Source organism: Scomber scombrus, chromosome 23 (assembly GCF_963691925.1).
Source record: "Scomber scombrus chromosome 23, fScoSco1.1, whole genome shotgun sequence".
NCBI lineage: Eukaryota > Metazoa > Chordata > Actinopteri > Scombriformes > Scombridae > Scomber > Scomber scombrus.
The window spans coordinates 8,955,209-8,973,301 of NC_084992.1; the positions used below are offsets into that span (position 1 = coordinate 8,955,209).

Here is an 18,093-nt window from a genome sequence, read left to right on the forward strand (position 1 = left end):
CATCCAGCACTGACACTCTGTCACTCAGCTGCTCCCAGTCTGACAAATGTTTCTACTTTGCTTCAATATTAATGCAGCAGAAAGAGAGAAGTTACATTTCATATGAATATGAGATCAGAGTTTTTCTCAAACTAGTTCTAAGTTTCGTCTGCCTATGCTTCCTTCCCTTTTCTGCAAAGCTCAGACCACTTCAGTTGGTTTGACCTCAGCAAACTTTGACACCTTTACACTTCCTGGCCGCTGCAGAAATATCTTAGCTTATCTGTTGTGCAAAGGTTTGTGCATGGAAAATGTTATATTAAAAAAGATAAAAAACAATAATCATTTATGCACATCCATGAACCATAAAACCATCAAATTTACCATCACCATCATATGTGTTGCTGCCTGCCTAACTTTATCAACACAAATGTTGTGTTGTGATAAATTCACACATTCACACTAGATCTAATGTGTTAATTAGCAGAAATGAAGAGGTGTCTGATACTGTGCATGGTGTACAATCATATTTTTAGGCAGTGGAAATTAAAACAAGTGAAAATATGAGAGGTACTAGAAATTGAGTCAAATCACTCTTTGAATACAATTATGTGGACAGTCAATATGTTAGTTCTCATGTAACAGAGAGTCAGAGGGGTCAGCTTGGGAAAATATAAAAAATTAAATTTGCATCTTAAGATAGATAGATCTTCATTGTCATAAAATAAATAAAAATATGAATATATATATAAACACATACATATGCTAACACATTCACACAAGCACATCTCGCACATACATATACTCTCAGTAATAAATAATAAAAAACACAGTAGTTCTTGCACAGAGCCGTTATTGTACTGAGTAGCACTGCCTATCACCTCAGTCTGTTATCTGCTGTCAAACAGCTGTGAAACATGTCATCTGGTTGACAGCAAACATTTGACTTTAAATAAAAGTATTTCCTCATTTTAAGCTGTTCGTTGAGAGTCTCCCCTGCAGGACTTGTGCTCTTCAGACATGGGTGGAGCCTTTGATGGCAGGTTTGATTGACAGGTCGGGCACACAGCACACACCAAATAACAAATAGAACAATGAATGTGGCAGCAATACATAATGACGGTCAACATCAAATAATCTCATTCAAACATCCAGTTGCAAAAGCAAGATATAGCCTAGACCTTTTTTTATTTAATGACTACAGTATTTTACATCTGCATTCAGTATTTAATGAGACTTCATTTTTTGACCTTCCTATTCATAATGATTGGCTTTTCATTAATTGTAATGACTTGTCTTCTATCAGTCCTCATTAGTCATGGGTATTTATTGGATGGTTCGATTTTGCACATAGATGCTGTTAATGCTTGTATTGAAATCATTGTAGTTCAAATCATGAGTTTTGTGTCCTATTTGGCTCTATCCGGTGGTAGCTGCCAAAAGCAGGATTTAGGGGGAAGTGAGCTCACAGTAAACATTGGGGGTAACGGGAAGTAGTCATCAGGAAGGTCTGGTTCCCTCACACTCAGGAAGTGAGCATCACAGTGCGGCTGTGTGTTTAATCCTGTGCTTTAAAGCCCACAAAACGGCTTCATCCGTAAATTATCTTGTGTTTACAGTTATATTAACACTTTATATGGTTTAAATATTTTATTGGGGACTGCATGTGTTAGAGGTTGTACTTTTAATCAATTGTTTACATTTGTTTTTCTATTATCCGTATTTTATTAATGCATTAGTGCTACTATTTACTTATAAAGGACTCATTGATTTAAGAGAAATATAAAAATAAAATTAAGAGAAATATTTGTGTTGAGAATATTTGGCCTCCCCTCATCGACTAAAAGATCTAGTATATTCAGGCCTCCCTCTTAAACGCTCCAAACTTAGACTGGGCCCTATTATGTCCTTCCTTTTGAATGTATGGCGCTCAGTGGAGAGGGTGACAGGTTCTATATTGAAAATGGCACGGACAAAGCCCTGTCTTTAATAACCATGCATTGCTCACGGGGGGCGTGACTTTCTCCTTCACTGCATGGGCTGAGAGAGGTGAAGCTCAGACCACTTCAGTTGGTTTGACTGCAGCAAACTTTGACACCATTACACTTCCTGGCCACTGCAGAAATATCTTAGCTTAATTCTTGTGAAAAGGTTTGTGAAAATATTGCATTTAAAAAGTTATATTCACAATAAGCATTTATTTCACATCCATAAACCATAAAATCATCAAACTTAATCATATAATTTCATGTACGTGCTTAACATTTAATCGTGTGTTCATTTGTGCATGTTTTACAGCACAAGCCCAGTGCTCTTGCAACAACAGTTCCTGCATTGTGGTGGGGTGTGTGTTGTGTGTTGTGGGTTGTGTGTAGACGCCCCGAGTAAAAAATGTGTTGCCTCCAAAGAACAAAAGCAATTGTAGTGATATGATAGATTTAAACAAAAGAAAGCAAATAAAAAGACTCATCTTAACCCATCAAAATGTCAAACATCCATTTTTCAATTACAAATTCAAATCAAATTCTGTTTTATATCATCATCATTTTTCAGAAACAGAATAATCATATTATTTTAATTATTTGACACTTACAGCATGAATAAAGTTTAAACTCAATCAACATTTGAACTCAACACATCCATCTATGGTCTGAATTTCAGATTCTTTCCCAAAAATTTGGATTTGTACAAATAAACCTCCGACAAAGTTAGGTAGGCTGTCTGCCTATCTAACTTTGTAATGATAAATAACTAATAAATGCATAAAGGGGAAAACTTATAAAAAAGGAAATATAATAAAAGTAAACTGTTGCACATTTTGCCCCATTGTGCTAAACACACTAAGCAACAAGAGTCCGTGTGGAAACAAGCCAAACCACTGCTGCTCAGCATGAGAGAAGCAAACCAGTGTACCACTTCCTCTTTAGACATACAGTAAATAATACATGTTGCTTTTATCCTAACACTTACTTCATGTGTTATCACCAGAGCTAATCTTTTAATTCACGGAAAAGAAGAGATGTACGATACTATGACATGAGGAAGTGGACAGTCATTTCTTAGTCTGACCATTCATTTAACAGGAAGTTCACATCTTGAACGCTCCCTCATCACCTCAGTCTGTTATCTGCTGTCAATCAGGTGTGAAGCATGTCATCTGCCTGAAAACAACATTTCTCATAATATGACAAGATGCTTCCTAGCATTAAACTAAAGTTAAGCTCAATTTTACATCCTTGTCCCTTGAAACATCCATAGAAACACCGGCACAAGGTTTCTTGGGCTCCAGCCCGAAATGTTTTTAAAACAACTTAAACTTTGTGCCATTTCCTCTCAGTCTCTCCATTGTCATAAAGGGCTGATGTGTGTGTTGTGTTACATTCTGTCGTGTCACCTAACTAACTTCTGGACGAGCCACGAGGGAAAATGAGTGAGAGCGAAGAGGAGAGGACAGAGGGGAGGAAGCAGGGCAAGAGGAGGAGAAATGATGAGCAAAGTGAGGAAGAAGTGAAAAGCAGAAGTTAACAGAAAGAGAGAGAAGAATGTGTGATGAAGACCTAGGAGGAGAGCTGGACAGAAGTGGAAATGGAAGTCTGGATGTGAGGATAGAGGACGAGAGAAGAAAGGGAGGAGTGAATCAATGAAGAACAATTTGATAGGATGTAGGCTGTGCAAGATGATTTTTTGTCCTGGGTAAAGGGCCGTCCACAGCAAGAACGATAACTATAATGATGACTGTTAGTTTAGTTCACACCACACCTATAAAGACAACGTCAGTGGCAAACTAAATCATTGGGATCAATTTCAGGACGTATAAATGAACAATAGAAACACTGACAGAACATCAAAATATGTCCCCTAAACCTTCCAGCATGAGAAAATCGCCATCTAGCCTGACATTAAACTTCAAAACCTGCATATGTATTTTTAATTCTGATAACTGACTTTTTTTTTAAAGGAGTTTTGCTCCTTTCTCACCACAGACTGACGCACTGTGAATTGGGGTATAATAACGTGCAGAGGGGATTTCCTCACATAGGTTTGTCCCTCTTTATTATACGAAGATGCAGGATGACAACAAGCTGTGTGAGAATCTGGCTGGGCGTAAGCAGTGAAAACGTAGGATGGGTTTTCATTGATTTGGGCATTCTCTCAATAAGCAAAGAGGAATGGATTTGATGACGAAGCACAGAAAGCCGGAGGGGTCAGTGTGGGATAATCTGACATTAAAGATCTCACTATGCATCTTGAACACTCCCTATCACCTCAGTCTGTCAACAAGCTGTGAAACACATCATCTGGCTGAGAGCATACATTTGGTTTTAACAAAAAACTCTATTTCCTCATTTTAATCGGTTCAACTCTCCTGCAGGACTCTTGCTCTGCAGACATGGGTGGAGCCTTTGATGGCAGGTTTGATTGACAGTTAAGGCACACAGCTCACATCAAATAACGAATCACCACATCAGAAGATGAATGTGGAGGCAATAAATAATGAAGGCTCACATCAAATGATGAAATTGTGACATCTAGTGGCGAAAACTAGACATAGACCCTCAAATAAAAAAGGACGGAGTTTAATTTGTGTGGAGGTTCTTTCTTCATGTTTAATGACTGTTCTACCTCTGTATTCACTATTTGATGGGTGACTCTTCATTGTTTGACCTTTCTATTCATAACAGTTGGCATTAATTGCAATGTGTATTTGTTATTTGATGTTCAGCTTTTCATGATTAGATATGGATCAGTAGTGCACCACTCTCCTCTCTGCTTCCTCAACTCTGTCTGCTCTCTGATCAGATCATATTAGGTAATATTCACATGTGATATTGGATGGCAACATTTCTTAAGATCAGGAGGAAAAAGCTAAATGTTTTGTTCCCCCAGATGTTCCTAGAGCTTCAAATGTAATAATTTAAAATACTAAACTCTAGCTAACTCAGTTATATAAATATATTACACATATATTATCTAAATATAAAAAGAAATGAAAACACCACTGATTATTTAATACTTTAAAACGTTTATTGATGCCAAAAAACACTGATGCACATATAACACCAGTAAATTCATGAAAACTTTCCAGTATAAAAACAGAAAAAGTTTATTACAAATACTAAAGTAACTGTTGACGTCCATCCTGAAGCTTTTTCATCTAACACTGAAAAATATGCTGAGTTTAAAGCTGCAGTATCACCTGGTTAATATCATTTACACATTTCAAACTGATACCTCCTGCTGCTTTTTGAAATAGCTGCAATCAAACTTTTAAGATGAAATAACAAAATAACTACAAATAAAATAATAATACAGTGCATAAAAAGTACATAAACCTCAGTAGTCTTGTACTTTATGCTAAAAAACAAAGTAGTAAATCCACATGATGTAATTATTTCATATAATCTTATTATATTAACTGTACGAAGCATTGAGCATGGGTGATATTTGGATAGCAGAGATGCACACAATGGTTATAAAATGCTGTTAACCATATGTATTTGGCCTTGTCCACACAGCTGTCTTTACGGACATGAAAGACAATCACAAAAAAGATAGATGTGTTTGGTTATTCCGAATTTAATGCTTTGGAAATCACAATATGAGATTATTCACCTAATTATCAGTATGATTAATTATTACAGTCTGAACATAACATGACAGAATTATTACCATGAGCTGTTCCTGGTTTAACTTAAGAATAAACAGGTTAATCAGTTGCTGCAGGAGCTGATTTTCCTATAAATGGAGAGAAGATTAAACATTTGTCAGTAATGTTATAATTTATAATGATAATGAACTGAAGGGTTGTCAGGGTTAATGTCTCCATTGATAATAAAAGAATAACAGTATTATAATGTCCACAGTGTTCAAAGCAGTCACAAAGCAGAGTATTATGACTTTTACTGAATTTAGTAAACATACTGATAAAGATAAAGAAATAATTACAAACACTTACAATTTGGGGTCTTCAGAGCCTTTGATTGATTCATAGAGACAAGTATCACCTGTGAGCAAAAAGTAAAAGTCAAATTAATCATTTTAAAATGCACGACACCAATCAAATATCACGAGTAACAATATAATAGAAATGTTGGAGTAAGAGTTAGAGTTAATAAATAATCACAGAATGAATCAGGATTAGTTTGAAGACTGACCATGGAGAAGAGAATTGTAGATGTGATCTCGGGTTTCATTCAGATTGACCATGTGATGTGTGGCAGAGTCCTGATTGGTGCTCTCAGACTGGATTGGCCTAAAACATTTAGCAGAAACAATGAATTTAATAAGTTACATTGAAGGTACTGCTGTTATGTTCAAAATAAGAGAGAGGAGAGGTTTGTACCAACCTGACAGAGTGAGAATCTGTGAAAAGGATATTTATGTTACATGGTTTTGTTTTATAAATTATGTTTCTGCTATTCCACATCATGACATCAGAATACAGCTTTGTATTTGAATAATAATAAATGAAATCGCTTATTTGAAGTCTAAATGTTCCTGTATGTGAGTAGGATTTTACATAAATGTGTGAATGTACCTGCAGCAGATCCTGTCTTCACCTCAGCGTAAACAGAGCTTTCCACTGTTTTTTGACGCTTTCCTATTAAAATGATGAAAGAAATTTAAGAAAAAAATGTATGTATATTTCCTTTTACTTTGGTTTGTCTGCAGACATAAACATTTGAGTTACTCACCCTTCTTATCAAAGTTTTTAAGCTCGATCAAAGAATATGTGACATTCTGGGATTCTTCTGCATCTGAAATGTACAGTTTTTAAGTTACAGGATTTTATATTAATTATTTGTAATTAATCCCCTTAAAATATGTAATTGAACATATTTGATAGCTTGTTGTAAATTAAAAGGTATATACTGCACCATTGTCAGTGTCCCCACAGCCTTTGATTGATTCATAGAGATTGGCATCACCTACAGAACAGTTAATATCAAGCTAAGGTCAAATTCATCTTTTTAGAATTTATGGAGCAATCAGTATAAACACAACGAACATTAAATTCATGAAGCTGTGATGGTGTTATTATAGTAGGTGTTGTTATGAAAGGACAGTAGGACAGTCATATTTCAGGACTCTCTAGTAGGTTCAGTTCAAGTCTAAACAATATGAAACCATGTTATACTGTGATCTTTTGTGCATGTGGTTCAAAGGCTGACAAGTCTTTGACAAAGTGGCTTTTGAATAATGTTCTTTAAAAACCAGCTGACCAGAAACAGGAGTAAAAATGTTCAGGTTAGAGTTCAATTTAAGTCCAATAAATAAATCAAAAGACTGACCATGAAGAGAAGAGGAGTTTTCATTACGTTGGGTTTCATTCTGATTGGTGCTCTCAGGCTGGATTGGCCTAAAACATTTAGAAAATACATTAAATTTAATAAGGAACATTGAAGATACTGTTGTTACGTTATAAATAAGAGAAGATGGTTTTATACCAACCTGATAAAGAGAGAACCTGTGAAAAAGATACTTGATGTTAGATATGGTTGTTTTGTAAGTTCTGATATTTCACATTATATGACATCAGGATACATCTGTGTATGTTATTAATTAAAACATAAAACATTTAACATCAGAATGAAAAAGTTTCACCTTTGGATCGTCTGTAGTGATACAACAGGATCAGAAGAATAATTAGTACAACTCCACAAACCAGCCCAACAATTAATGGTACAGGAGAAGAAGAGTTTTCAGGCCTGGACACTGAAAGATAATAAGTTATAAATATTAATACAATCAGGTAAACTTCATAGCACTATTCATAAATGTATTTAAGTTATATTTTTATACAAAATGTAATTCTTGAAATCAGAATTAGAAAGACTGATTGAATAGAAATAAGTCAAGTCAAAAGTTGACTTCTAAAGCACATACATGTGAATACAAACACATTAATGTACAAATCTAAAGTATAAAAACACATATATACTTTTCACACTAAACACACAATAAACCAGCCACTGATGCAACTTCTCTTTGGCTCAAAACAAAACAACCTTTGACTGATCGTTCATTTACATCTGAATTTTTATATTTAATACATTTTATGATTGTTTAATTTGTCGTGCTTTGACCTGAAGTTAGCGGTTGCTCTGCTAGCTTCGTTGGATGTGTGTGGGTGTAATAACACACAACAATAAATCCTCCGTTTACAAGGTTTAGTTAACTTCAGCTGGTGGTGAGTACAGAGCATCTTCTACAGTCCCTACCTCGGAGACCATTAACCTTGAGGTCTAAGATTCAGGGATCCAGGGATGCACCGTAACACCTCTCTCTCTCTCCTCCATAGTGGAAATAAGCAGTGACTGAATAGTGTAGCTTTAGTTTCTGTATCCAGTCAGCTTGTTAATTAGCTCAGATAAATTTCCCTCTGTCAACTGGATGCATGTACTCACGGACGGAAAGCCTGTAACTCCTTCTTCTGACACCAGATGTCGGGCTTTTACCTGAAGTTAGAGGTCACGCTTCTAACTTCGTTTGATGTGTGTGGGTGGAATAACACACGACAATAAATCCCTCCGTTTACAAGGTTTAGTTAACTTCAGCTGGTGGTGAGTACAGAGCATCTTCTACAGATGTGAAGTTGGTTATCTTGTTTGGTTGTGGACTCTGGCTCAGACACAGAACAGCTGTGAGCAGGGTTGGGAGGGCTTTAAAATTATATTCCGATACAGTTACTACTTACCTGTGAAAAAAATGTAGCCAACGTAATCCAAGTATCACAATATTAAAGTAACCTGATTACTTTCAGTTACTTTAGGATTACTGCAATACCAAATATGCAAACTTGGCCACTTTCTATGCAAATAATTGAAAAGACCAGCACACATTGCCACGATCGGTTAGGGTGGAGATATTAGTGTGTTCAGTGAGTCTCTCTCTCTCTCTCTCTCTCTCTCTCTCTCTCTCTCTCTCTCTCTCTCTCTCTCTCTCTCTCTCTCTCTCTCTCTTCTCTCTCTCTCTCTCTCTCTCTCTCTCTCTCTCTCTCTCTCTCTCTCTCTCTCTCTCTCTCTCTCTCTCTCTCTCTCTCTCTCTCTCTCTCTCTCTCTCTCTCTCTCTCTCTCTCTCTCTCTCTCTCTCTCTCTCTCTCTCTCATCTCTCTCTCTCTCTCTCTGTCTCTCTCAGCTGATCTATGTAGATGTGCAGCAGAACAGATCATATTAATTACCGTCAGATCCTGATCGATCCAGTATCAATGAAGTTATTGCTGCTGTACAGCGTGCGTAAATGCGCGCAGCCTTTGTCTGAGTTTGGAGACGCATTTTCGCCATGTGCATGTTGCTCTCAGTTGCAGATTATCGCAGATTATCGCATCTTCTGAGTGTAGGCCCATAAAACGGAGCAGAAAGCAGGTGTAGATGCTGCACTATTCACAGTCCTGTAACATCCTCAGGGAAAGCCACTGGTGAAACTCCGCCTGGCCCGCTAGCTGAGTGAAGTCTTCGTTGACTCATTCAGTATTTTAAATGGTAAATTCAGTGTTGTTCGGTGACCAGTGACCCTGTCAGGTCAACACGTTACGCACACAGCTATATCAGTGGAGAGTTTTATGTGCGGCAAGATGTCATCAACTTAAGCTCTCTTTTAACTAGTGTGTGTGTGTGTGTGTGTGTGTGTGTGTGTGTGTGTGTGTGTGTGTGTGTGTGTGTGTGTGTGTGTGTGTGTGTGTGTGTGTGTGTGATCCTCCTCAGACCATCGTGGATCAGCGAGTTCATTTTCTCTCTCGTTTCTGCTCTCCTCACGTTTTGGGACTTTTTCAGTGCATGGTAGTATATCGTTCTTTATTGTAAAATGTGTTTTCAAATTGTAATCCTGCTAAAAAATTAATATTTTCAGATGTCTTTTTTTCTGTAATTCTAGCGAAATAGTTTTTTTTTTTAAATCCTAATTACGTAAAACCATTCAACCTAAAAACAATAACGATAACATAACTGCCCCTCTCATGAACTCACGTAAGTCAATCAATGCACACAGAACATGTAACCAGGAAGAAGATATGTACATATACACTATGAGTGAACTGCCTTTAGAATTACTGAATATCCTCAATACAGCATAAAACTAGTTCTCTTAACAATTCAACGGTTTGACCACATTTCATCCAAAGACAGCAATACAGTTCATAAAAAAGAAAATGTATGAATTGTTTTAATCCTACTCACCCTGAACTGACATCCAACTCTGTGCTGATTCTTTTCTTGAGTATTTACACTTGTAGAAACCTTCGTCTGACTTTGACACTGCAGAGATATTCAGCTCTCTTCTGGTATCATTTTGGATAAGTTTGTCATTTTGATAGAAAAACACGTTGGAAAGTAATTCTCCTGTCCTCAGTTTGCAGCCAAGAGTAACAGACTGTCCCTCAGTCACAGGATGCACAGGGCTCACCAGGATAATATCTGCATCTGTAAAACAGTCAAAGAATAAGAAGTTTCAGTCAGAGACCAGCTGGAGACCTTTAGAACAAGGTGACATAAAACTGTAAGAAGAGATCACACATATACCTTTATTTTTCTCCAACTAATAAATCTCACAGAATCAGTGTAGCTGAACAAAGACCCAACATTTCAGCTTCATTACATAACTGTAAATATAGCTATGGCTAGTTAGCTCTAAAGCTAACAGGTTCACATGACTATTGTCACAAAAATATTGTATTGCACACTCAAAAAAGTTGAGAACAAAACATTTTGGATCTATAAAATATTGATAACAGTTGGTACACAGCTGAGTTTTTGGTGTCATTTCTTTGTGATTTTGCATTATTTGTGTTTAACAAGAAACCAACTAAATTAAATATTATGCAGTGGGAAATGAGCTTTTTAGTTCTTTGTTAAAGAAAACAACATTTTTCTATCAAAAGGTTAGGTATATAACTTGTTTGTCTACACAGGAAGTGTAGTTAGTGACACCATGTTGAAAATAATTTAAATACAAGATGAAAATAAAATATATGTAATGAAAACATACTCTGTATAGTGATGTTGACTGCATTGCTGAACTCTCCTGATCCAGACTCACACCAGTACACTGCATCACTCTGCTGATATCTCTTGATGTTGCATGTGGATCCAGTTATGGACCTCCACTTATAACAGTCTGAGTAGTCCTCAGGAAACCTCCTCACTCTGCACTTAGTAAAGTTTCCTTCACAGCTCAGTGAGACAGAGTCAGAGGTGAAGTGCTGAACTCTGTCAGGACTCACTTTGAGAGTCACTGCTGAATGAACATCTGAAAACGTGTAATGAAAAAACAAGTAGAGAAATATTACATTTAAAAAGATCACAATACAAATAATTCTCTTATTTGTATTTTTAATTCTATTTATGTAAAATAATTCAACATCAACATTGTGTTTGGTGAAAAACTGAAATCTGGACTTGAAGGAGAAAGGTCATAGGTTCACCACAATCAATACCCAGATAATAACATCACAACTGCTTCTTGACAGAAGGAGACAAAAACAAACAAACTCACCTCCAGACCAAACAAACCCAGGTTTGCTGTATTGAGTGTAATACACTGGGTCTCCTCTTCCAGCTCTACACTTATATCCTGCTGTGTGTGTCGGTCCATGAATGATGTAGGAATCCTGTTCAGTCCCATTGATGCTACCAGGTAGCAGCTCATAGATGGAGGAGTTGTCTGATAGTTTGGGAACAGTCTTATACCAGTAAAACCTCCATCCTGCAGATGGATGTTCAACCTCACAGCTCAGAGTTACAGAGTCTCCAGGACTCAGCCATAATGGAGACACAGTGAGGACAGCTGCTGGTGGATCTGTTGGAAAGTGATTTTCTCAGAATGAAAACATGTTATGATAAAACTTTAGTCTCTAGACAGAAAATATATATTATCTAAAGCTGTATCATTTCATGTTTTATAGAATTAAATTATTATTAATTAGTCTTAATATATTTTAGATCTGTAATATAAACTTAAAGGTTCAGTGTGTAGGATTTACATATGATCGCTACAAAACTCTATAAGACGTGTCATTTGTTTTGACTCAATATATTTGATATCTAAATAAATATTGTACAAACATTTATTTTATTGAATATTGAATATTTTCAGTGTAAAATTAAATAAGATCAGACATACAACCAGATACAGATAATTCTGTATTCATTGTTATTTGGAGATGTATCACAGGGACTCTTCCATTCATGTTTACCTGACACTGTTAACCTGATGGGATCACTCCATGCTGTTTAATACAAGTCTATTTGATGTTTACCATTACACCTGAAGTTTCCACACTGTAAAAAATAGCACTGAAACTCCAGTATTCACTGTGTTTTGGAGGTTCTTTTAACATGGTTGTTTTCCAGTCATACTCCCACTCAGTGTCTCCACCATCCTCGATCTCACATCTTAGAGTGATCGACTCACCACTCAATATCTGAGGCCAGTTGGGTTGCTTTGTTATAACAGCCTTGTTAGAAACTGGACCCACCAAATATACACAGTTTGGATAAAAACAGAAATAGATACTGGTATGACTGTCCTCTCTGCTGTTAGTGTGGCCTTGGGATTACTTGATGTTCAACAAAACAAGTAAATAGTTGGGATGGGATTTACCTGAGGAAAATGTTCTTCCTTAATCATATTGTTAAGAGTACAGAAGAGTACAAGTACTAGAGTAAAATCATTCTTGAAATGTCTCAAAAGTCAGAAAAGTAGCCTCCAGGAATTATTTCAGAGATAAAAAATAAATTAAATTAAATTGAGTTATAAGTTGGTTCAGCAAGTGATATCACATGATATTGATGAACTAAATAACAGATAAAAACAATATAAAACATAACATGTTCATTATGGATGACAGATGTCCAACTTACATGATACTGTCAGTCTGATAACATTACTCCACTCTGTAAAGGAATATGGGTCCTTCAGTCCTCTACAACTGTATCCTCCACTGCTGCTAATCTTGTGTTCACTGGGTGTTGGAGATGTGTTTAACTTGTCTGGTCTCCATTGATACGTCCACTTAGTGTCTCCACCTCCCTGGATCTCACATCTGATGGTGACTGTCTCACCTCTGTATATCTCAGGCCAGTTGGGTTGCAGAGTCACAACAGCCTTATCGGGAACTGTTCACATTTTTTAAAAGAAAAAAAGGGGGAAAAAACTTGATTATTCATAGTTTAAGCAAACATTTTACATTTACAAAGTTAGATTCAACAGCCATAATATCAAAAGCAGTTTGAAGACAGAAGTGTGAAAACATATCAAGCAACACAAAAACAGAAGGAACAGTGAACAGTACCTGTTCAGTTACTTTGCTGAGAGAATTAATAAAGGTGTGCTGTGCTGCATGTGGGTCCTACCACCTCCACCCGTTACTAACACAGCCATTTTATTGCCACACAAATTAAGTGTATGCACCCACACACAAACAGAAAAAAAACAAAGACATTCTTTTATACTTAATATAGAAGTTATGTGACAACAATTATATAAAAGTCTCTGCCATAATTTAAACTCTGGACTGAAACAGGACGGCAGCTTCTCTGCAAAAGTTGAGTTTATAATGGTCTTCAAAGACCAACACAAATACTTTAATAGGACAAATGTATTGTGGAAGCTTCCACTCTTATGTCACATCTTTACACAACCTGAGCAGGCCATCATCAGAGGAACAAGAGCTACTAACATATAATCACTGTTTCATTAACAATCTTCTTTTTTTGCTATCAATACAAAAATTACTTTTTACACTTCTGATAATAGATTTAAATGTTGTAGTATTCTGCAATTATTATTAAACTCACCAGTTTTCCTAACAGTGACTGCTCTGCTGTCCTCTGTGTAGATCTCTGGGTCTCCTCTTCCTGCTCTGCACTGATAGATGCCTCCTTCTGAGACCTTGTTAACTGGTTTAACATTTGTTATGGACTGAAGAGCAGAAGAACCTGAGTCACGTCTAAACCAGTAGTATTTCCAATCAGCAGAGGAATCCACAGAGCAGGTCAGTGTCACACTGCCACCTACTGGTATGATGTTGCTGTCTGCTGTCAGTGTCGGCTTGGCTTTATTCACTGTTCAGTTCAGAGAGAAGAAAAAAACAAAAACAAAACAAGAATCAAATTAGATGAAATTTCACTTAGAAAAACTTTAAATATCAATTAAATAATCTAGCTAATACCATCATATAGAAGTTACAAACAGAGCAACATATGACTCTTCTTGGTTGTTGACTGATTTCAGAAACAGGAGTTGCTGCTGAACTAACTAACAAGATACGGTTGATGTTTAATTAGTGCATCTTATTTTAGTTTTATTTTTGATTAACACCAGACTAGTTGTGATGATCATGTGGTAACACTGGTGCTAAGCCTCTGTTGTTAAGTTCAACACATGATTCACTGTCATTTATTATTCACCTGTTGGAAGACAGCTGATATTTTATATTTTATGTTGTTTTCTGCACATTTCCATGTGAATCATTATAAATCAAAAGCACACTGTATGTTGTCTCTTCTAAAGTTATTCTGTCCTCAAACTAAAACAGAATTTGAGTCTCTTGCTGCTCATAGGAAGCTACGTTATTATAGGAAGGAGAAAATATTACTGTTACCTTATCGAGATAGATTGAAACATAGAAAAACATGAATATGATATGAACATATTTGACTTACATGATTGTGTCAGTGTGACGGCTTCACTCCACTCTGTTGAGAAATATAAATCTCTTCTACCCTTACACATGAAGTTTACATTACTGGATGAAGAAGCACTGATTCTGAATTCTTTGTCTTTCTGAGATGAGACCCTGTTGTTTTCTCTCCATTCATATTCCCATCGAGTGTTTTCACCTCCTATCTCACATCTGACAGTGATTGTCTCACCTCTGTATATCAGAGGACCGTTGGGTTGCAGAGTCACAACAGCCTTGTTGGAAACTGTTCAAACCAAAAATACACAGTTAGGACACAAGTGGAAATAAATGAATAAAAATAAATAAAATGAAGAGAGAAAAAGACAAAAAATGCAAGGCAAGATCAAATGTAAAGTTAAAAAACATTAAAATCAAGTAGTATGAACAGACCTTTGTAATCACATCTGTTTGTCAGATAATCAGGTTTTACTGAGGACAAAAGTACCAGAGGTGGAAAGTAACCAATTACATTTACTCGCGTTACTGTAGTTTTTGTGTACTTGTACTTTTGAAAGTAGTTTAAAAAATCTTTAATTTTACTTATGTTTTTTAAGTATTGTACTTTGACACATTTTAAATTACATCCGTTACTGAGTAAAATAAAGCAGAGGGGATTGCACAGAAGCATTAACCAGCATGATACAATAATTTATCTCTCATAGCTACATATAAACTCTAACAGATCATAACAAACACACATATTTATGGACACACACTAAAATAAATGTCCATTAGACGTGACGTCATCTGTCTCAGAGCATGATGCGTTCATGCGCACAGGACAGCGTCGGACATGAGAGATTTGAGGGAATTAAGAGTTTGGTCCTTCGGATCATTTAGTGAAAGTTACAACGCTTGTGACCTTGACCCGTTTTGATTGATAGATTTGCAGTATGACTGTTGGTGAAGAAATTGATGATTTACAGAATCCACAATTGATGCCACCTTCAATTCAATGGTTGTATTGTTTGAACATGTTTTATGGGATGTTCTGCACTAAAAGGACACAATATATCTCCATAAATGTTTAAAATGGTGTTTGTCCACATATTTTATTTTGTCCTTGCACTTTAATTTGTAAATGTGTAGGGTACACCAGTTAAAAAAGTAACTTAATAACTTTTACTCTGAGTAAATTTTGAATCAGCCACTTTTTACTTTTACTTGAGTACATCTTTAGACCAGTTTTTTTACTTGTACTTGTAAAATTTCATCAAAGTAGTTGTACTTCTACTTTTAGAATATTTCAGTACTCTTTCCACCTCTGCAAAGTACCATCAGTAAATGTAATGATCTCATGCTGAGAAAGGAGTCACCACTCGGGGGAGCCATTGGAGTAAAGAATCTGACCTACCGTCACTGACTCTGATCATTTTAAAATATACTCAATAAAATCATCTAAAAGCCACCTCACCTATTTAAAATCTAGATTGAAACAAAGGAAAACTATTTCAGCTGAAACATTGAGTTAAATTATATTCAATGTCAAGGAAAAGTCCACAAATAATACTGCATTAAACAGTCATGTGTTTTCCAGATATAAGTTAAACTGAGCAGCATTAGGGAAGAAGCCTCAACTCCTTTATTGTGTCTGTATACAAACTGAAGTATTAAACAAATGTTGCATTATTACCATGATAAAGGATTTAATACATGTTCAAATTTCTTTCAGAGAGCTAAGAGGTACTGGACTACATCATCCATTCATTCAGGTTCTTGTTACCACATATGGTTCTCTTCCTCACTTCAGACACTGTTTAAGAATTACATTTAAAGAATAAATGTTGTTTTATTCAAAAACAAATGACTTAACTCACCAGTTTCCTGAATAGTAACTTTGTTGCTGACCTCTGTGTAAAAGACTGGGTAGCTTCCTCCTCCTGTTACTCCTATGCAGTAGTAGAGGCCTCCTTGATTAATTATGACTCCGTCTTGGTTAAAATATCCCATGTGCTGAGCTTCAGAAGACTCAGAGGTTTGTTTAAACAACATGTATGACCAGTCAGCAGAACCATCCACAGAGCAGGTCAGTCTCACACTGCCTCCTACTGGTGTGATGGTTTTGTCTGATGTCAGTTTGGGTTTGGGTTTATTTGCTGGGAGAGAAACACAAAACAACAACTATAACAATTGTAATGAGATTTGAATTAGATTTTTTTTTTTTACTTCATAATACTGTTGCACAACTTGAAACACTGACAGTAACAAGTACTAGCCAATCAGAGGCAGAGTATGGAGGGTCTTGCCAAGAAAAGAAGTGGGATCCATCATAAAGCATCAGGTCAACATCTGACCTACATGAACATGCATTTTGAGACAAATGCTGTTTTACTTTTGGGCAGTAATGAAGCCATTTCAGTATTTATATTGATACATGGAGTAATATTATATATACATAATAAAACTTAAACATACAAATGGGATGAGATTAAGAATAATACAGTGGATGACAAATAAGTGATAAATATATATATATGTAACAAAAATAAAAAATAGTCACCTTCATATTGTCCGTAGCAGAGTGTATTCATCACTAAAAAAGATTAAACTTGATCAGTCAAAATCATCCAAAAGGCATTTACTGTAAAACTACATATTTATATACTATCCTGTCTGCCTCCTAGTCTGCAGTCCCTCTCTCTCTTTCTCTCCCCTTCCTTGTGTCTGTGCTTGATAGCAGGAGATAAGTGTCCAGAGTCAGACCACCAGCTGCCATTAATCATGATTAGTCCCTCCTACATATATACCTGGTTCAGCCTACATCTCATTGATCATAGACTCTGTCACGGCTTTAGCGCCTCTAAAATCTGATACTGTTTTGCATAAATCCTGTTTTTCAGTTCCTGTAGTTTTGTCTCTTCCTGACTCCAGCTTCACACCACAGTCTCAGCCCCTGGTTCCAGCTCCTGCCCCAGTCTCCCAGCTACCTCCCTGCAATAAAACTCTTTCAAAAGCAGTCAGAGCCTTCTGCCTCGGTGTTCCCGTCTTGGGTCCACTCACCCTAACAACTGTAGTACGAAGCAGGGAGGTAAGAGATAAAAGGAAAAACTCTTTAAAATGAAATATTTAAAATAAAATAAGAAACCATGAACTTCAAAACCTACATACATAATACCTTAAACATTTTACTTGCATGGTGCAGTACAGTATTTATGTAAAAATAATTGCTTCAAAAAACAGTCCTCCAATCTAAACTGAGCCAAGTCACCAACCAACATCTGGACTATAAAATAACCCTGTAGTTAAAAACTATAAGCGAGCTCTGTTCAAGCTCTCAGAAAAACTGATGAAACCAGTGATACTCTGTAATTGTGACTAATCAGGAACATGTTCTTTAATCTGTGCCATGCAAACAAAGTCAGTAATGTACTTACAGAATAATCCCAGCACACAGATCAAAGTGGACCTCATCCTCACATCCAGCACTGACACTC

The 18,093-nt window shown here is 36.3% G+C and overlaps 1 protein-coding gene across 1 annotated transcript in view; it reads right to left on the minus strand.

Annotated features, from left to right (window-relative positions):
• LOC134005514 (Fc receptor-like protein 5) overlaps positions 1–18,093 on the minus strand; it is a 64,087-nt gene extending 45,994 nt beyond the window's left edge. The window contains exons 1-2 of the mRNA XM_062444439.1: positions 18,034–18,093; positions 17,160–17,192 (exon numbers count right to left, since the gene is read on the minus strand). Of these exons, the coding sequence (XP_062300423.1) occupies positions 17,160–17,192; positions 18,034–18,070 (70 nt within the window). The 5' untranslated portion in view covers positions 18,071–18,093. The remainder of the gene's footprint in view (positions 1–17,159; positions 17,193–18,033) is intronic.